The sequence below is a fragment of the Sparus aurata genome, chromosome 3 (assembly GCF_900880675.1).
Source record: "Sparus aurata chromosome 3, fSpaAur1.1, whole genome shotgun sequence".
In the NCBI taxonomy this organism is placed as follows: domain Eukaryota; kingdom Metazoa; phylum Chordata; class Actinopteri; order Spariformes; family Sparidae; genus Sparus; species Sparus aurata.
The window spans coordinates 2,573,966-2,592,412 of NC_044189.1; the positions used below are offsets into that span (position 1 = coordinate 2,573,966).

At 41.8% G+C, this 18,447-nt stretch overlaps 3 protein-coding genes across 3 annotated transcripts; 1 reads left to right on the forward strand and 2 right to left on the reverse strand.

Moving 5' to 3' along the window:
* Positions 1-668: 668 nt before the first annotated feature.
* rnf139 (ring finger protein 139) lies at positions 669-8,947 on the reverse strand. The gene is made up of 6 exons (XM_030411802.1): positions 8,380-8,947; positions 4,905-5,560; positions 4,603-4,750; positions 4,412-4,518; positions 3,916-4,167; positions 669-3,794 (listed from the first exon to the last, which is right to left on the reverse strand). The coding sequence occupies exons 1-6, from the start codon at positions 8,540-8,542 to the stop codon at positions 3,012-3,014; spliced, it is 2,109 nt and encodes a 702-aa protein (XP_030267662.1). The 5' UTR covers positions 8,543-8,947; the 3' UTR covers positions 669-3,011.
* A 627-nt stretch (positions 8,948-9,574) lies between these two features.
* Positions 9,575-14,656, reverse strand: tatdn1 (TatD DNase domain containing 1). Its single transcript, XM_030411803.1, has 12 exons — positions 14,533-14,656; positions 13,402-13,467; positions 13,263-13,312; positions 12,742-12,805; positions 12,492-12,635; positions 11,826-11,868; positions 11,115-11,200; positions 10,994-11,034; positions 10,691-10,767; positions 10,325-10,395; positions 9,915-10,041; positions 9,575-9,808 (listed from the first exon to the last, which is right to left on the reverse strand). The coding sequence occupies exons 1-12, from the start codon at positions 14,612-14,614 to the stop codon at positions 9,706-9,708; spliced, it is 954 nt and encodes a 317-aa protein (XP_030267663.1). The 5' UTR covers positions 14,615-14,656; the 3' UTR covers positions 9,575-9,705.
* A 188-nt stretch (positions 14,657-14,844) lies between these two features.
* Positions 14,845-18,313, forward strand: ndufb9 (NADH:ubiquinone oxidoreductase subunit B9). The gene is made up of 4 exons (XM_030409969.1): positions 14,845-14,987; positions 16,370-16,562; positions 17,161-17,274; positions 17,936-18,313. The coding sequence occupies exons 1-4, from the start codon at positions 14,899-14,901 to the stop codon at positions 18,065-18,067; spliced, it is 528 nt and encodes a 175-aa protein (XP_030265829.1). The 5' UTR covers positions 14,845-14,898; the 3' UTR covers positions 18,068-18,313.
* Positions 18,314-18,447: the final 134 nt, after the last annotated feature.

Genomic DNA, 18,447 nt, shown 5'->3' on the forward strand with positions numbered 1-18,447 from the left:
CAAATAAGTGCAGTGCCTAAAAAAACAACAATATTTGCCTCCAGAACGTAGTGAAAGTACAAAGTAGATTACATGTGATCACCCAGAATCATACCCGAGGGCCCGGAAAAGCTGACTACACCTCTTCATTTATAATCAGCTGAACACACGTGTGTAGGAATGCAGGGAATCCCTTCATGAAACGAAACGCCTAAAAAAAGAAACTAGCTGTCTGTTACACAACAAGTGACTCATAACCTCATGCGCTCCCAGAATACTTGTAGTATGACTGTTTCCTTCTAACGCTGAGTCTGCTCTGTCTGCCAGTTCAACCAGCAGAAGGTGCCCCAGACTCTGAAGACACACCTTAGTTACCACAGTTTAAAGCAAAGTTATGTTGATAACTAACCAATAAATCTTTTTTTAAAACATTCTTGTTGGATTGCAATTTTATTAGAAACTGTATTTCTGTGGAGGCGGCCCTAAATTCAGCTGAGCATCTTCTTTCTGCCGATTCCTGTGAGTTCAAAAGCCAAACAACAGAAAATACTGAAATATCCCCATCTAGTGGTTCAATCAGTGAACTGCAGCTCCACATTATAAAGGCAGCACTGATCTGCACAGCAATGGGGGTTAAATAAATAAAGTTATTTAAAAGGTGATGATGGTATTTGAGATACAGTCCAAACTCATTATCAAAGATGATTTTATTTACATAAATCTCTTTTTAAAACAAAAGGCAAAATGAACAGCTTTTACCTTTTAAAAAGCTTTCAGAACAATCAAACTAATAATCACAGTCCTTCATCCATCGCTGAAACATGTCAAAAAGCACAGCTTTCTAATCAAATCAGACCCCATCTCCGTCTCATCGACAACAACTTTGTGGATTCTTTCGCAGCTTACGCTCTGCGACCTGTTATTACAACAGTAACGAGCAGGAGTTTGTAGTCAAACTCTTTAAGACGTTCAGGCTCTGGAAGTCTAAACAATGTAATACTTGGAGGAGTTGTGCTTGAAAGCTTTTAATACAAATTCTTAGTGACGATCTCTGTCAGGCTGAACTGTACGGTCAAATAAGGTGAAAACACAGCTGCTTAATATTTGCTTTCATGCCAGTAGTTAAAGATTTTGGATCAGTGTTCAGTAGGACGTCTGCTGCTGGGAAAACAGAACCGAGCCAGTGCTTCTTCTAGCTCAACATTATGACACCTGAAATGAAATGACATCTGCAACATCAGAAATAGCCAAAAAAACATGTGAGTTTTCAGACTCTTCTGCAGCTCTCTTACATTTCTTTTAGGCCTGGAAGTTCCTCAATGTATTGAAAGTAGTCTTCCAGCCGTGCAGAGGGACCCTGAGACTAGAAGCTGCCTGACGCAACGAGAGTCGATCTGTACCAGTGATGAGAAACAGAATGTACTGACTGACATGATCTCTTACAGCACGGCTAATAACCAACATGTAAAACAAACCCAAGTTGTTTTTTCCTTAAAAAAGAAATGCTGCACCTTCTCATACTGTATTTTTCTGCCGTTTACTGACGAGCATCAAGAAAAAACCCTTTCACCCAATACAGCTTAGCATTTTTTGGGTATACAGCTCTTCAGATGTGGCTTTGCACTTCTACTCCAAACCAGCGCGATCATTACTAACAATCATTTCTGGGTGTGGAACTTATAATTAACCAAACTAAATACTGATTCTTGTAAAGAGAAATGTGGAAAGTTGGAAAAAAAACAAATTAAAGTCTTTTCTTATCCTACAGGAGAATGTGTGCACGTATTTGTTTTATTATATGTACAATAACGTACACAAATGTAAGTGAGGTCACACAAGAGACCAGTAGTAAGTAATGATAGAGGTATATCAGTGATTACAGTAGCAAGTCATTTTTGTTTTTTAATCAGACACACCTCTCTGTTTTTCTCTGGCTGGTGCAGAGTCGATAGAAAAACTGCTTCACTCTCCTGCCTTCATTCTCTCTCTCTCTGGACCGGGTCACAAATGTTCTGTTTCAGTTTGTGAACGACAAAAATGACGAACAACGTGCCACAAACTGGAGCTGTGATCAGTCTGTGACACGTTTGAGAGGCTGATTTGGTAAGTCAAACATTTAAGGCCAGAAGCGCGAGAGTTAAATCGATGTTTTGAGCAGCCAGACACATGACATGAACAACAGGGCTGCTGTTGATTATTCTCTGGATTAATCGATTAGTTGTTTGGTCTATAAAGTGCCAGAAACCGGTGAAATATGTCGATTGTGGTCAAAGACAACGTCAAAACTGCCATATTTTGTCCACAACCCAAATATATTCACTTTCAAATGTGTCTTTCTACAAACTCTCTTATCTCACAGACGGATTAAAGCTTCGATTTGTTTTCGTCGCTCCACATTTTTGTCGTTAACCAACTAAAACACTCCCCTTGTTTTCCGATAACACACTTCCAGGGAACGTAACTGCATCTTTTAAGACATCATCGCCGTCTAAGCACATTATAAGTCGGCAGGCAAACACACACACACTCAGGCACACGTACCCAAATACACATTGAGGCTGCATAAGTGACAAAATCTAAAGAAAGTTGGGATGTGACTGAAGTTTGGCTTCTCCTCTTTTCTCTACCACAGCAGATAAACAGATCTGATGATTTAACTCACTGATGTGTGTCGGCTGTGAGGCATCGGGGAATAAATCACGGCATGGCAAGATTTGTGTCAGGAAGAAAATTAACAGTATGAGTTTTTGGTGTACATCATGCAGCCCCGGTTGGCGCGCACACACACACACACACACACACACACACACACTCGACACACACACACACAGAATGAGAGCAGCAGTTACTCTTTCCACGAGCCCTTTAGAGTAAAACCCAAACTCAAATTCAAACAAAAAGAAACTAACAGGAGGAACAGAATGACATCCCTGACATTTTTTCAAGAACAAATTAAGATGCTGTTTCATAATTCTTTTTAACTTAAATATAATAAAGATATACGTATATTCTTTTCTATAGATCTCTTCTCGTCAGTCCTCTGTGGAGTCTGTGTCGTCATTAATATAGTCTTCTTCTATCGGCGAGTTGCCGTTCTGAGTCCCCCACTCGTCCTCGTCGTACTCTATGCTGTCGTTGTCCTCCAGCAGCTCGTTGTCGAGCTCCCCTGCTCCTCCTGCAGCCTGGACGCCGGCCGCCGCTCCGTCAGCTGGCAGCTCGTCCACCGGCTGTCCGTGTTGCTCCTCCCCTGGAGCAGGCGGGGCTGCGGCAGCGGCGTCCTGCGGCGCTGCGTAGCCCCCGTTGTTGTTAGAAAAGGCGGCTCTGTCGCGGCTCTCCTCCTCAACGTAAACTCTCTGATGGCACATGGGGCACGTGTCCTGGATGTAGAGCCACTTCCTCAGGCACAGCGCGTGGAAGTAGTGGTGGCAGGGCGTGATGCGGGCCGAGGTGGCGAACTCCTGGTAACAGATGGCGCACACGTCCTCGATGTCCCTCAGCTGGTCCCCGCGCATCTCCGGCAGGGAGTTGATCTTCTTGACGGCCGTGCGGCGGTTGATGAAGGTCTTCCAGCCGTTCTTGGCCTGCAGGTAGATGTTGAAGTAAGCGTGCAGGCACATCATGCAGGCGCGGATCTTGCTGCCCGACTCGAACATCATGGTGTAGGCGCCGTTTCCGAACATGATGACCCCAAACAGGAACTCGATGATGTTGCCTGTGGAGCGCACGTAGTAGACGTAGTCGTCCAGCTTCTCCCAGAGGACGTTAGAGAAGCCGTCCGCCATGAAGAGGCCGTAGACGGTCAGCGACACCACCACCTGGAGGGAGGGAAAGGAGTTAGATGTGCACACTGTGGGCTGTCTGGAGGACATCCATCAGTCATCGACCACTGAACCAACATCATGATTCAAATTTGATTGAAAAATTCTCCGTCCTCACCTTGAGGCAGAGCTCCACGCAGAAGGCTGTGACAGCAAAGAGCCAGGTGTTGAGGGCGTAGTGATGCCAGAGGGCGTAGCTGAGCACCACGGGGAGCACGAAGAGCGCCACGGACACCAGCAGGACAGGCAAATGGCGGCGAACAGAGGAGACATGGGAGGCGCTCAGAGACATCAGGACAGGGTCTGTCATGCCGTGGATGAAGTGCAGGATGGCCGTCAGCAGAAGGCACATGTTCCGACTCAGGCGGACCTGTTTCAGAGGGTTTGAGGAGCCTTTGTTAATGACGAGGTACGTCAAAGCGACAAAAACCGAGGACAGTGGAAATCAACAAAGAATCTATAATAAAGGTGAAGTTTCAGAAAGACGCTAAACATCCAGAATCAACTCAGAAGCTTTCAGTGTCAGCTGTGTCCATGATCACTGTCTACATCCACTAATTACACCCGCCTCAGTGATCAATGTGTCAATCAGCTGTGGAGCTGCAGTGACGTACCAGGCGTTCCTCCGGGTCCAGGCTGCTGAGGCCGGTCTGCAGAGCCAGGATGAAGAACAGAACAGGAGCCACGAAGCCTAAACGCTTGTCCTCCTCCTCCGTCGAACCTGAAGAGTCAAAACGCTGAACTTCAGGAGCTTTCTTACAGCCAGTATGACAGATTTGAAATGTTACAACACACTCAGTCGTACCTATGAAGGCCAGGATGCTGAGGCCGAGGTAGTGTGCAACAGAGGAGATGACGGCACTCATCCCCAGGACAGTGAGTGTGGAGTCACAGCCGGAGATGATGAGGTTACTGGTGAGGTCCCAGAACACGTCCCAGCTCAGCAGGTAACCCTGAGAACGAGCAGGGACACAGAACACAACTTAGAAATCCTACATTCAGACTGTTGCAAGTCTTAAAAAGATACAACATTCAGGATTTGAAATAAATTCAGTTCCTGTCTGATCCGCAGACACACACATTAAAAGCAGACTGTTTGGCTCTTACCTGTGAGTCGGAGCTCCCGTCTGCAGCACCACCTGTGGCGTCACCGCTCTCCCTCCTCACCGCCCGCACCACGTAGACCAGGATCAAGGCCTGGGCTGTGACCCGGGTCAGCCAGAACACCCGCAGCACATCAGGGAACCTGATCCTCTTCCACGTGTCCTCTAACAGCAGCTGAAGCCCGTAGATCCTGTACATGTGCCGTACGAGCAGGTAGACGTACCTACATGAGTAGTAAAACCATTTGAGCCTCATGGCCAGGCACACGGCCGTGTTGAGAGCCAGCGCCAGGCCCGAGAACACAGCCACCAGCTGCCTGACGTCTGCCGGCAGCTCGATCATCAGCCCCCACAGAGGGATCATGATGTCCAGGACCACCAGAGCAGCGAACACCGACTGGAGGTTGAGCAGGAAGACGTAGCCCACGCCAAAAACTAGCTGGACTGCGGCCATACCCAGCCACAGCGTCGGCCCGTTTCTGGGCATCAACCTGAACCCGAGTGCTGCTTTGTAGTAGGCGCTGTAAAAGTCTATGTGGGAGGTGGCGTAGTAGTTGAAGAGGACCGCCGCCATGCCGAGAAGAACGGCAAAGAAGAGGGTGTAGAACTTGAACAAGGCTTTCTGGGAGAGCAGCAGCACCACGCTGGAGATGAGGACACCTGAGACACAGTTAGCAGAGGACAACATTAAAGAGACAAAAAGGTCAATTATCTAAAATAAACTGAAGTCATCGACTGACTGTAACCTGTAGGTTTGTCTGATCAATCTGTTTGACAAAACAGCATCAAGTGTTTTTGATTTTCAGGAGAAGATTGTGAATATCGTTCTCTGAGAGTGACTGACGAGTGTCAGAGAAGAAGAAAACACCTGCAGCTCTTCAGTCCTGATGGCAGAACAATGACTCAACAATCAGCTCTCAACTATCAAATCAACGGCCAAGTCTTCTGATAATCTGATTGATTGGTTTGAGTCATTCTGTAGGAAAGAAAAGACTAAATTCTCTGCAGCTTCTTAACTGTGAGTATTTTCTGGTTTCTCTCCTCCTCTGTGACAGTGAACTGAATATCTTTGGGTTGAGGACAAAACAAGAGATCTGAAGACGTCATCTTGAGTCTGACAGATAATGTGGGGAGTAAAAGATTCAGAAATATTGGCTGATAAACACACAATCTTTGCTATGATCTCTCTTTTTCTGCATTACTACCACCAAAAGGACAGTTTTCATATTGGCTGAACACTGATCAACATTTTATACCAATTTCAAACAACCAATGATACATTTTTCTATTAGGCTCGTTATTACAAGGCTGCAAAAGGCCGGACAGTTCCGAGTCATACCGCTCGATGTTTTTAAGGACATCCGGGGAGATTTATAGCTGTTTTTCTGGCGACCACAACAAGTATTTTAAGTCAAACCGCTGTGTCATGAGAGAAAATAGATGCCTAACAAACGTAAAGCTGCAACATAAAGATACGATCAGTTTTAACTTCTCTGTAGTTTTGCAGAAATGAACTTGGCGCACAAGCAAAAAACTAGAAGAAGAAAAACAAAAGCACACAGAACCAAATGGAAAAACTGAGCAACCGAGCCTTCATGTGAAAGGAATGCTGAATACAATACATATAATAATAGTGTAGCATGCAGCTACTGTGTGCGTGTGCACTTCCTATCAGTTATGACTGTAATGATGTTGGTTTAAACATATATGAGCGTCATTACGAACCAATAGGATGAGCTGAACCGGTCAGACGGGCCTCGACGTTTGGTTATCACTATGACAGTGCAGTTATTAGTTGTGTGAGATGTCTTCATGTATGTTTGACAGTGTGTTGTCTCTGCAGTATGTGGTCACCTGACTCTTTCTATACCCTTTTTATTAGAGCTGCAACGATTAGTCGCACGCAAAAATGTCAAACGTGCTGGTTTCAGCCTCTTAAATGTGAGGATTTGCTGCTTCTCTTTGTCATTTATCACAGTGCATAAAGAGTCTTTGGTCTTTATATATTATATATATATTATTGTTTACATTTAGTTTTTTTTTATCAGTGTTGGGCACTTTTGCTGGTCTTGTTTTAAGTTTAACTTTAGGTAAGTTGTTTGTATGTTTGTGTGAGCTGGTACAAAACAAAAACACTTGTGGGTTGAAGAAACCTGAGACTGTTGGCTGACCCACTTTTTATAAAGGCATCTTATTTGGCCCCTCGCCTCTCCAAACCCAAAGCTCTTGGCTAACAACAGGAGGACTTTCATGAGCTCTGAGCTGTTCAAAGGTCCACAAACTGTACAAACGGAGAGTTATGCAATCTGGTAGTTGTTCGTCTGCAGTGTTTTCTGCTAATGACTATAAACTCCACAGTGTGAAGCTTTAGTTGGCTGTTGTTTGTGCCAAACAGCTGTGATTAACATCGACTGGTTTAAAGGCTCTGCAGGGCTCATGAAGTCTGTGATACACTGAGAAACATATCATTTCAAATGAGGTGTTAATCAGTGTAATGTCTCAATAAACATTCGTCATATTGTGAAATCTAAAATATGATATCTTTAGAAATTAAGAGGATTTTTAGTCACAAGTACACTAACCTTTACTTTTTACTAGAAGATCAATAATACTCTACTAATAAAAGATTGGAAAATCAAGATAATAGTGTAGTTATTACAGAGGAAATGATTGGTTGATTGATCGGTCAATCTATTTGTTATTTGTTAGCAACCAATGTTTTTAACATACGGAAGAGGTTTATAATTAAACTAAGGGACAGTTAATGATGTATTTCATGTCGTAGAACAAGACGTGTTAATAACTTCATACCTTATTTCAGGCAATAAACTGAAAACCAGTTAGAAAAAGAAAAAGATTTTAAGACGGAGGAACTAGAGGTGCAAAAGTGCGAACTGGTTTCTGGGTATTTAGGACTGCAGAGTACACTATTGTCCTCTGAGAACAGCTTGTTTACTCAAAACCACATAATGCTCCTTTAATGAAATCAAAATAATAATTATTATTACTGCAATATTCATTTTGTTCATATCCCCCATCATGACTACATTAAGTTGGTAACAGATAAGAGCTTTCCAGCAGTGTTAGTGGGATAAATAAGTATATTTGGACAGGCAGGATGACAGGCTGTCCCACCACGGTCACTTTGAAGACTTCCGTCAGATTACAGCGGGGTCACGACACCTGTGACAAAGTACCTGGCGTTAGCGGCTAGCTAGCAAGATTTTAGCAACAGAACAACCCCAATTACGTTTAAAACAAACTATTTAAGCACCGTCAGTGATGTCGATGTCTTGTATTGATGCTACAGCTGGTAGTTAAACCGGCTTGACTCGGTCTGACAGGTGACATAGCTTCACACTGCTGACTAACGTCACGGCTAACGCGGCGGCAGTAAGCTAGCTGTCAGTTTGTTGTGTGCCGTTCACATGACCTGCAGGCTGCTGTTGGTGGTGGACTGGACACTTTACGATGCTTACCCATGACTCTGACCAGCACTTTCCCCATCGCACCGGCCCATCCCGAGCCAGGGTCGTAGTAAGAGTTAAAAATGGCGTCGATAATAAAGATACAGGGAACTCGCAGAGCCACATCCAGCACCGCTAAGGCCTGCTGGCCTATACGGGCTTGAGTGGACGCCATGCGGCTTCAGCGGAGGGCTCACAGTCCTGGGGAGTCCCGGTTATCCATGTAACATTAAAATAAGTTAAAGTCCGCCAGCAGCCGCCTGCTGTCTCCGGTTTCGCTTTGCCTGACGTTTACTTGATAGCTGGGGACCTGCTGCTGTCCGCCATGTCCACCCAGCTCAACCTCCTGTTGCTTCTTCTTCTTCTGTTCAGTGTCGAGCTGCGGCCATCCGGCATGTTACCGCCACCAGCTGTCCCCCGTCAGAGCTCCCCTCCGGTCCCGGCTCGCCTGTTATCGGTTAATATACGACGATAACGCCGGACTGGCCATATCCTATCGCTTTGGGAAGACCGCAGAAGTTGCTTGGCTGTTAGTTCCGACGTAACGTGACGTGGTTGACGTGACTCCCAGCGTCAGAGGGTGTGGCAGCTGACGTCACACGTTTGACAGACTTGTAATGTTACATCATGATAGATGTCTTTAAAACCCCCCAATTCAGTTTGGTATTTCATTCCAAATCATAAATTTAACTTAATCAGAGGATTTTATTTACTTTTGACGTTTCAGTTTATCAACAAGTCATTTCAGCCTTCAGTTGTATTTTATTCATAATTTCAACGCCTTCAACTGGAACAACTGTGACACACTTATCAGAAACAAATCCTTATTCTTTCATAAGTGGCTGCACAGACAGATATAAATCTGTATGTACAGGTTTCCTATCCCTTATTCTTGAAATAAAAATACAAAATAAATAATTTCAATTGATCAGAAACCACTTAATCTGTGGTGATAACATGCTGCAACCTTTACTCTTCAACTAACAGATATGAAATTAAACAATAAGCAAAACCATGTTCATTTCTTTGTAGATACAAATGTCTTCTTTATCTTTCAACAAGTTTGTTAATGTTCATGTTTTTATTAAGTAACACATGATAAATTAAGTGTCTGTTAAATCTAAATGACCTTGAATGAAACAAACTAACAGAAACTTGATTTACAGATACGTGACACACAAACAATAACTGAAGACGGACAGGAAGCTGTTTGACTTACTGATTTTTTTTATTTGGCAAAGGGAGAGTTTTATCATTCAAACAGGCACACACACACATACACAGATTACGCACACACACACACACACAGTCATATAAAGCCAAATGAGTCGTTCTTCATCAGCTGGAGCTGAAGAAGACTTTGATGGTGTTGTTGTAGATCGTGGTGGCCAGCTCCATCGGGTCCTCCTCCCTCGCTGCTGCCATCACCTCCAGAACTTGTCTGGATGAGACAAATATAAAATCAATGTATTAGTTACTAAAATGTAGTGCTTTAAGGGTTGAAAATGTTGATTTTTGCTAAGCTGTGAACTACTGATGTTACTCACATGATGTGACAGGGCTCGTTCCGGTCCTTCAGACAGTGCCCCGCCTCCCATTTCTTCTTCGTGGGAAACGTGGTTTTAATGTGTTTGGAGCCAGCGTGAGTGTTCTTCACACCACACCACGGAGCATCTGGGAACGATCAGATGTATAATATAAAATAATAATATAAAAGTAATATAATAACACAGTAACAACAGAAATGTAACATACAAAACATGTATATTTTTTACTGAAGACATTCAACCCGACATCTTCAGTTTGAGTGTTTCAAAGCGCTTCACTGTCGGGCTGAAAACAATTTAAATCTGATATTTTAAAGCAGTAATTCAGGAGCCATTTAACTGGAACATCAGGATCACTCAGTGTGATCAAATATATTCATTATTATTACAATAAGCTGGCTGCAACTCACCAGTTTCTATCATGAGCCTCTCTGTAGGGATCGACTTCATAGCTTCTATATTGGCTTCTGTTTTCAAGGAACTGAGAAACATAAACACCAATAAAAACAGGTCAAATTGCTGCATCGTTAATATTAATAATTATTATTATCAGCTTCAAGGCCACAAGGTTTCACCAAAACAGGAAATCCAAACTTTGAATCACCTTTATATCCCTCATGACATCAATGTTAGCAGTTTGCAGAGTTTCCTCATCGTATTTGTGTTCATGCATTGACGTGCATGCAGCCTTATTCCATCTGCACTTTCTCTAAACATAAATACCACATTTCTCCCTCGGGGGATTAATAAGTATTTCTGATTCTGAATCCTCTCACCATCCATTTATTCCGATATAGAGGTCGAGGTCAACGAGGGCAGCAGCGTCCTCTGCAGTCCCGTCGAATGAGTGCACCTGAAAGTAAAGAGTAACCTGTCAACAACCTGATCTGAAACTCTAGTGGACTCATTTATGTATCAACTCTTCATACTGTGGAGGAAAAAGTGTGTATCAGTGGCAAAGACAAGCAGCAGTTTGACACTCTGTATTACTGTCTTTTATTCTGTCCACCAAACATGGATCAGAGCACACAGTGTTTACTTTAGTGTAGTCGTATATAGTATGATATAAATATCCTCACTACTCCTCCAACACATCGGTCTCTGTTCCTCTTCATGATGTCTGTCAAAACAGAGAAAACAAACGGTGAATGTCGTTATCGCTCTCATGAGCTCGACCAGGCTTTGGATGCACGAACCAACCGATGAACTCCTGATGGGAGTTTCTGCAGTGGAGGAACATCGGCAGCTTGGTCTCCTCCGCCAGCTCGAACTGCTTCTCAAAGTATCTGATACGGAAGAGAAAGAGCAGAAAGAGGGAGAAGAACATGAAGAGAAAAGTGAGTGACTCATTCCAGCATCTCCGATGGGAAGATTTGCTGTTTTTCATGTGTTTGATATCATTGTAAATTGAATATTTTTAAGGGTTTTGATTGTTTTTGTGAAATAGTTACAGGTTAAACTGACATCACAGACTGTATAATGGTGTTACTGATGAGTTTGGCATTATTGGCAGGCGTGGCCATATTTGGGCGAGAGGGTGGAACTAGGGAGGCTGTGGTGGTGACTTTATAATCACAAGGAAGTCCCAACCTGATGCAAACCCTCTAACTGGGACCATAATCTACACAATCAACATCGCGCTGTGTTACATAAGACTTGAAACTAGAGATTGAGACCATAAACTCCTTAAGTCAATTATTTCTGAGGTGATAAATCAAGTGAGAAGTAGGGTCATGCTCTCATAAGCTTAGATACAATCAGACTTCTTTTTAAAAAACAGTGCAGTCACCGACCGGCTTCACTGTTCAGACCCAGAAGCTCCGAACAGATTTTATAACGGAGGCATCACGACCAGCCAAAGGCTCATTTTAAAGAGTCAAAAGGTAAAATAGTTGCAGCCAATAAACTTACTTGAGTTGAGTTTCTTTTGGGCAAAACTCCAACCTGTCAAAATCTGGAACAAGAAGAAAATACACACATTACAATATCAACTATTTCAAACTGAACAATGGAAATACTTATTGTTACAACCCAAACATCCAACTTGTACAATCAGAACCACTAAACTAATACATATTTGTACTTTATGTTAAGATAAACTGCTAAAAAGTGTAAGTCACTGAGAAATATCCTTGTTTTTGAAGCAAAGCACAATTTGAATCAATAAAAAATTACATTATTATTGTTGTAAATTGCCATTTTAGCTGGAAATGCTGATTTTTACTGGAGGACCATTGTCAGTAAAGTATTGTCAGTAACTATCACTCCTGTGGTCCAGCAGAACTTTATGTTAGCTAAACCATGTTTATCATAATAAAGAGCTATTTGATCATTAGAAAACCCTTGTTAAGCATTAGCATTACAACATTTTACTTCTCTATTATGTATTTCTAACTTTTTCTCTATTGACCTTTATCAGCTGCTCTGTGTTTACACCTGCATTTCCCCCTTGAGGATCAATAAAGGTTCATTTAATCTTACATTACTGTTGAACATAACCTCTGTACAGACTGCTGTTCTGTTCTGTGTTTGCTTTTTTAATTTCTGCACACACAAAGCTCTTCCAACAGTACACACCCAGTCCACACTCTCCGATGGCCACCACCTTCCCTCTGTGTGCTGCTGCCAGCTCCTTCAGCCCGGAGATGTACTGCGACTCTCCGTTCTGCTCAAACTCGCTGCAGCGGGTGGGATGGCAGCCGACCGTGCAGAAGAACTCATCTGTAATTAAAGAGGCCAAGTTACAGCGAGCAGTCTCTCCAAAGAAAACAATCTGGAAGCCTCATCGCACTTTGTTCCACAACGAGTCTGTCATTGCCATCATTACCTCTGGTTTCAGCTAGTTTGAGGGCCTCTTTGCTGTCTTCAAGGTTTCCTCCTGTGATCATAAACTGTAACAAAGCAACAGGTGTTACATTTCTGAAAAGCAGCCTTGCTTATATGCTCACATGCTGGTGTTGAGCAGGTATTAAGGTTACCATGTTCACCACCTTCATTTAGCATGTTAGCATTGATAATTAGCTCTCAACACAAAACACAGCGGAGGTGATGGGAGTATAATCACTTTTGCACATATGTGGTCATGAATTCAAGTGTTTGACAGATTTTAATTTTGACCTGGGATCACCAAAGTTATTACAATTCATCCTGAGAGGAACATAAATGTTTAAATCATTTCTGTCAGTCAGATGGTTGTTGAAACATTTAACTTAGAACTATAAAAGTAAATTTCCTCATAAATCTCAGGATTACATTTCATCCAATAGTTGTTTTTCACTCTCCACAACCCGACCAACGTCGCCATCTTTAATGCAATACCACTGTTTTGATGGCAACACGAGCACTTACCTTTTCAACCCCGACTTTGAGAGCTCTGTCGATGATCTGATTGAAGTCATCTGTCCAAAAGAAAATAAAAGAAATCTCAGCTGGACTCAGACTCACTTTGTCTCAACAACTCACGAGTCAAACAGAAAGAGTAGCTCACCGTCATGTTTCTGCTTCCCTCTGTAGAGTCCTCTGAACATCGGATCTGTCAGGTTCACACCGATATCTGCAGACGGAGATTTTATCAGTACCACAAACATTTTGTTGTGATTCTTTCTTCATGTGTTGGAATGTGACACGCAGGACAAACATCCTTCTCTTTATTATTACTATTTTACTGCAGCATTACTGAACAATGTATGTTTCCATTAAGAATAAATTCAATAACATTATTATCTGATCAACTACATGTTTCAGCTCTGGTTAATCTTCACCACACATTTTAATTGAGGTAGTAAAGGTAGATATTTCAAGGTTACGACAGTTTACAACATTATGTTGGTGTATTTCATGGCACATCTTTTGGTTCATCAGTGATCCACTGGATTCAAGTTCTGATGTTGTTAATAAGAATATTGTCAGTTTTTCACAGCTCCTTGTTAACATTTATGTCCAGATGGAGCAGATTTGATTTGTTATTTTCTTTCCCAGCACATTATCTGAAAGGATGCAACTGAAGTTCAATCTTTAAAATGTCAAAACAATGTCATAGCTTCAAAGAGTTTAATGTGTAATGATAACAGACGGAGGAAAGCGGAACAGTCACATATTAAGACGCTGATGTGGGCACATCTGGATTTCTTCTTTTTAAAATGACCTAAAAGTTCATTTAAGGCTCATCAAAAAAGTTGCAAGTTCCTTTCCCATTGATTAACTAATCAACTGACTAATTATTTAATGTTCAATATGCTTTTAAAAACTAAAATATGCTTCTTTTTTTTAAACTATCTGACACTGAAAGCATTTTATGTAAGCAGGTATATTAATCAAACTCTTTACCCAGTCCTATAAACCTACAGTGGGTAAGGTTTCAAATGATATGGACTCAAACTAATACTTAATTAGCAGTAGTAGTTGGAGTAGTTTGTATAAATCAAGAACAAACCATCTGACAGCTGCAGAGCTCTGTGACTGCTGTGTTGTCATTTTTTCAGCAGGGTTAGCTCGTAGCTTCCATGCTAACTAACCATGCAGGCTTGTCTGTTTACAGCAGACACAAGCATATAGTGACACTTATACCTTCTATTTATCTTTATCTTTATTAACCTAGCTATAAACAGGAGTATCTTACCAATGAACTTGTGCTGAGCCATGTTTGTACGAGCAATCCCCCTGAAAAGAAACACACATGCAGCAGCTCTCACCAATCCCATAATGCTTCAATACCGTAATAACTGTAGTACAGAGGGAAAGCACATTATTGAATGGAAACTATTCCTGTTGTATCCAAGAATTTAGATGAGACACAACGGATTGTGATTAGTGACGTTTAGAAGCCCTTAAATATACATTTATCAAAACTTCTATCCAAAAAAGGAACAAAAACAAGAAACATGAATGCGCGTGTTGTTTGCATTTACGGTCCTGACGTCCGACCGCACATCTATCCCAGAATCCTCCGCGCTGCTCGGCGAGAAGGTGACAGGGGACGGCGAAAATGGCCTCTGCCTTTCTAACTCACCAGCAGAAAGTGCTGCGGCTGTACAAGAAATCACTGAGACACCTCGAGTCGTGGTGCATCTTTAGGTAAGAAGAGCTGTCTACGTTTAAACTCTGCCGTGAAGAGCGGAAAATACAGTTTGTAGCTGCTGCGGTGCGTCTGTTTGCTGCTAAGCTAGCAGCTAAGCTAACTGCTAACCAGGTCACTCATTCCTCAATATTGTCGATTCAACTGCCAGAATACTTTTCCTCCTCATCTCAACCTTTCCAAACATATACACGTGTATCTGACACTGTCCTGTTCATGTTAAACATCGTATCGGACAAATATGCTGCTAATTTACACTTCAGGGCGCCGGCTAGCGTTCAAATCAGCAAATATACAAGTTGAAACTAAACTTACCTCTTCTAAGACAGATGGTTAACTTAGGTTATTGTCAATCGATAAGCCTGAAATCTTTATACAGTTTTATACATATCTATATTTAAATATTTTAATTGCTTATCAATAAAAGGCAGCAGTCATTGGCTCAACATTCCAAGCACTGTTTTGCAAAAGTTTGCTCCAAGCATCAGTATGGAGATGTTTACACCTGCCTCATTTATTGACACTCAGTTATCAGATAATAATGGATTTAGATACAGTCAGTCAAATAACCAATTAAGACATACTTAAAGAGAACAATGAACTGATACATCATGAGCTCTGCTGAGATATCACAGGTATATTGATTCGTTATAGATGATATTTTACCTTTTATGAGAAGGATTTGGGGATCTGTTTCCTGTAGAGTCACTCGTTGAAATTGAATGTCTAGATATTTACTCAAATAACAACTTAATAAGGACCCTAACCCTTTTAAAGGTGGTTACACATATTGTAAAGTCACATTAAATACAAGACTATGTGACAGAAAACTAATTCAGACCCAGAACCATACTTGTCAGTTTGAGGCCAGTATTTACATTTTTGATTTAAAAAACAAAATAACAATATATAGTTTTCCCCCCGTCATTAAACTTTGTGTTTTTAAACAAACAACAACATACATTTGGCTTCTGTGTGAGTAAAAGTTCTTGTAACTTATCCACTGATTGTTTTAAATGCTGAATTGTCCATTGGTCCATATAATCTCAGAAAATGGAAAACAAATGTCAATCAGTGTCCCAAAGCCGAGCATGACGTCCTCACATGTCCTGTTTTGATCACAGAGGAGGAAAGAAACCAGAAAATATTCACATTTAGTAAGCTGGAGTCAGAAGTTTGAGCCAAAAAAACCTGCACTATCAAAACAAACTGATTATTCATTGAAGTTCTAAATACGTGTATAATGTCTCTGTTTGTGTCGGACATTTTAATGGTTGTATTGTTACAAGACTTTTATCCCACACAATGTTTTGCAGGGACAGGACACCATGAGTTGACTGATTTTAAGATATTTAATTGTTGTGTCGTTGTCCCGTTATAGAGACAAATACCGGTTCTACGCCTGCTTGCTGCGGGCTCGCTTCGATGAAAACAAGAATGAGAAGGACATGATTAAGGCCACCAAGATGCTGAAGATGGGAGAGGAGGAGTTCTGGGCCAACCAACATCCTCAGCCCTACATCTTCCCCGACTCTCCTGGAGGGACCTCATACGAGAGATATGAGTGCTACAAGGTGAGGAACGGCTCCAGCTGCTCTCGTGTGATGCTGACTATGAACTTCCTCTTCAGAAGGAATTTAGAGCAAAGTTATTTGAATTTATTGTTAATTTGTTTCTCCTTGTTCCCCCTTTTTTATTCACAGAAGTTTCTCTGTGTTACAATACCACTGACTAACAGTATAATATTGTTAAATTGTTCCGTTACATAAAGCTGAGTGCTGCTTTGAGCAACTTGTCCTTAAAAAAATAAATAAAATAAAATGTGCACACATCACATGTGGGACACACATTGATATATGTGCTGCCCTGACTGTGACGTTGTTACTGCCCTCTGCTGGAGGTGTAAAGTTAATGCAACTGAACTGTATCAACATGGACTACAAATAAAACTTCATCACATATTCTGAGAAATCACACACACAGATGTGAATGATCTCTGAGATTTTAACTGACTTTTTAATGTGAAAGCCTCCAAAAATCAGACCGGCAGCCTATCTTTGCACGTAGCAACAATCACATTAAATAATTTGTAATGGAAATCATGATGTTGAACAGCTGACGGTCCATTAATGTTACTTGATGAACATCCTGAGCTCTGCTTTGTTCCTGCAGGTTCCAGAGTGGGTGCTGGAGTACTGGCACCCTTCAGAGAAGGCCATGTACCCCGACTACTTCTCCAAGAGAGAGCAGTGGAAGAAACTGAGGTTGCAGAGCTGGGACAAAGAGGTGAGTTTAGTTCACAGGAAGGGAATAGTTAGTAACAGTTCCTTCCACCAGGTGACACTAGAGTTAAATTAAACTATTGACTATCAACGTGTCAATATCTTTGTGTCAAAGTTAGAGATAAAACAATTTTAATTTTGCTTGAACAGTAAATAACCAACTATTTTAATAAAAAAAGCATCTCTGAAGGATTAGAAGAAGACATTCAACGTACTGCTTAAACTTAAAGAATTTGAATGGTTACCACTTTCTAAAATAATATTTCATCTTGAAATGAAAATTTAGAATGGTACCTAATGTGTCAATGTCCAGGTTTTATCTGGATCTGCATGAAATTGAAGTTCTTCATAGATGTCATTCGCCTTTTCAAACGAAATCCATGCATTATTCCCTGAGAAATGTTCGAAATATGTTTAAAAAAGGCCACATCTGGGAATGTTATTCTGTATTCGTCCCGTATTCTGGACCCATAACAAAAGTTAATGGCCGAGACACATCGTCCTTCTAAGTTTGCTTGAAATCTGTTCAGTAGTTTTTGAGTAATTCTGTTCACAAACCAACAAACGGGTTAGTCTCACACTCCTTGATGGAGGTAGAAATAATCTGTGAATTGTTATTTGCAGATCATGTTCTAAACCTTTTGTCTCCTCCCATCTGGTTCCAGGTGGCCCAGCTGGAGGCTGAGACTAAAGCAGGCGGCCCAAAGACCGAAGCCCTCCCTCCTGCACGCAAGGAGGGCGACCTCCCTCCTCTGTGGTGGCAGTATGTCACCCGCCCCAGGGAGCGCCCCACATAGACACCCTGCTGGGAAACTATCCAACCACACAACAAGAGCACGGAGCCCCGCTGACCTCTTAATGATCCATCTGTCTGTAAAGAATGTTGTATTAGAGTCGATCGTGAGGAGGTTCACCTGCGCAGGTAACATGACTGAGAACACAACCTGCCCGAGTTCGCACTGATTCGTCTGTCGCAGTTTGAGGAGTTGTGTAGATGAATCACTATGACCTGTAATTGTTCCAATAAATAATGTATGATGACATTTGTTTCTGTTTGAGTGTCTACAGTGAGAAATATTGCATGTTGTTGAAGCCAATTGCAACTGAAGACTAAAAGAAAAATCCTCTGTATCCAAACATCTGCAGCGGGAAATACATGACTGATGTCAGAACAGCT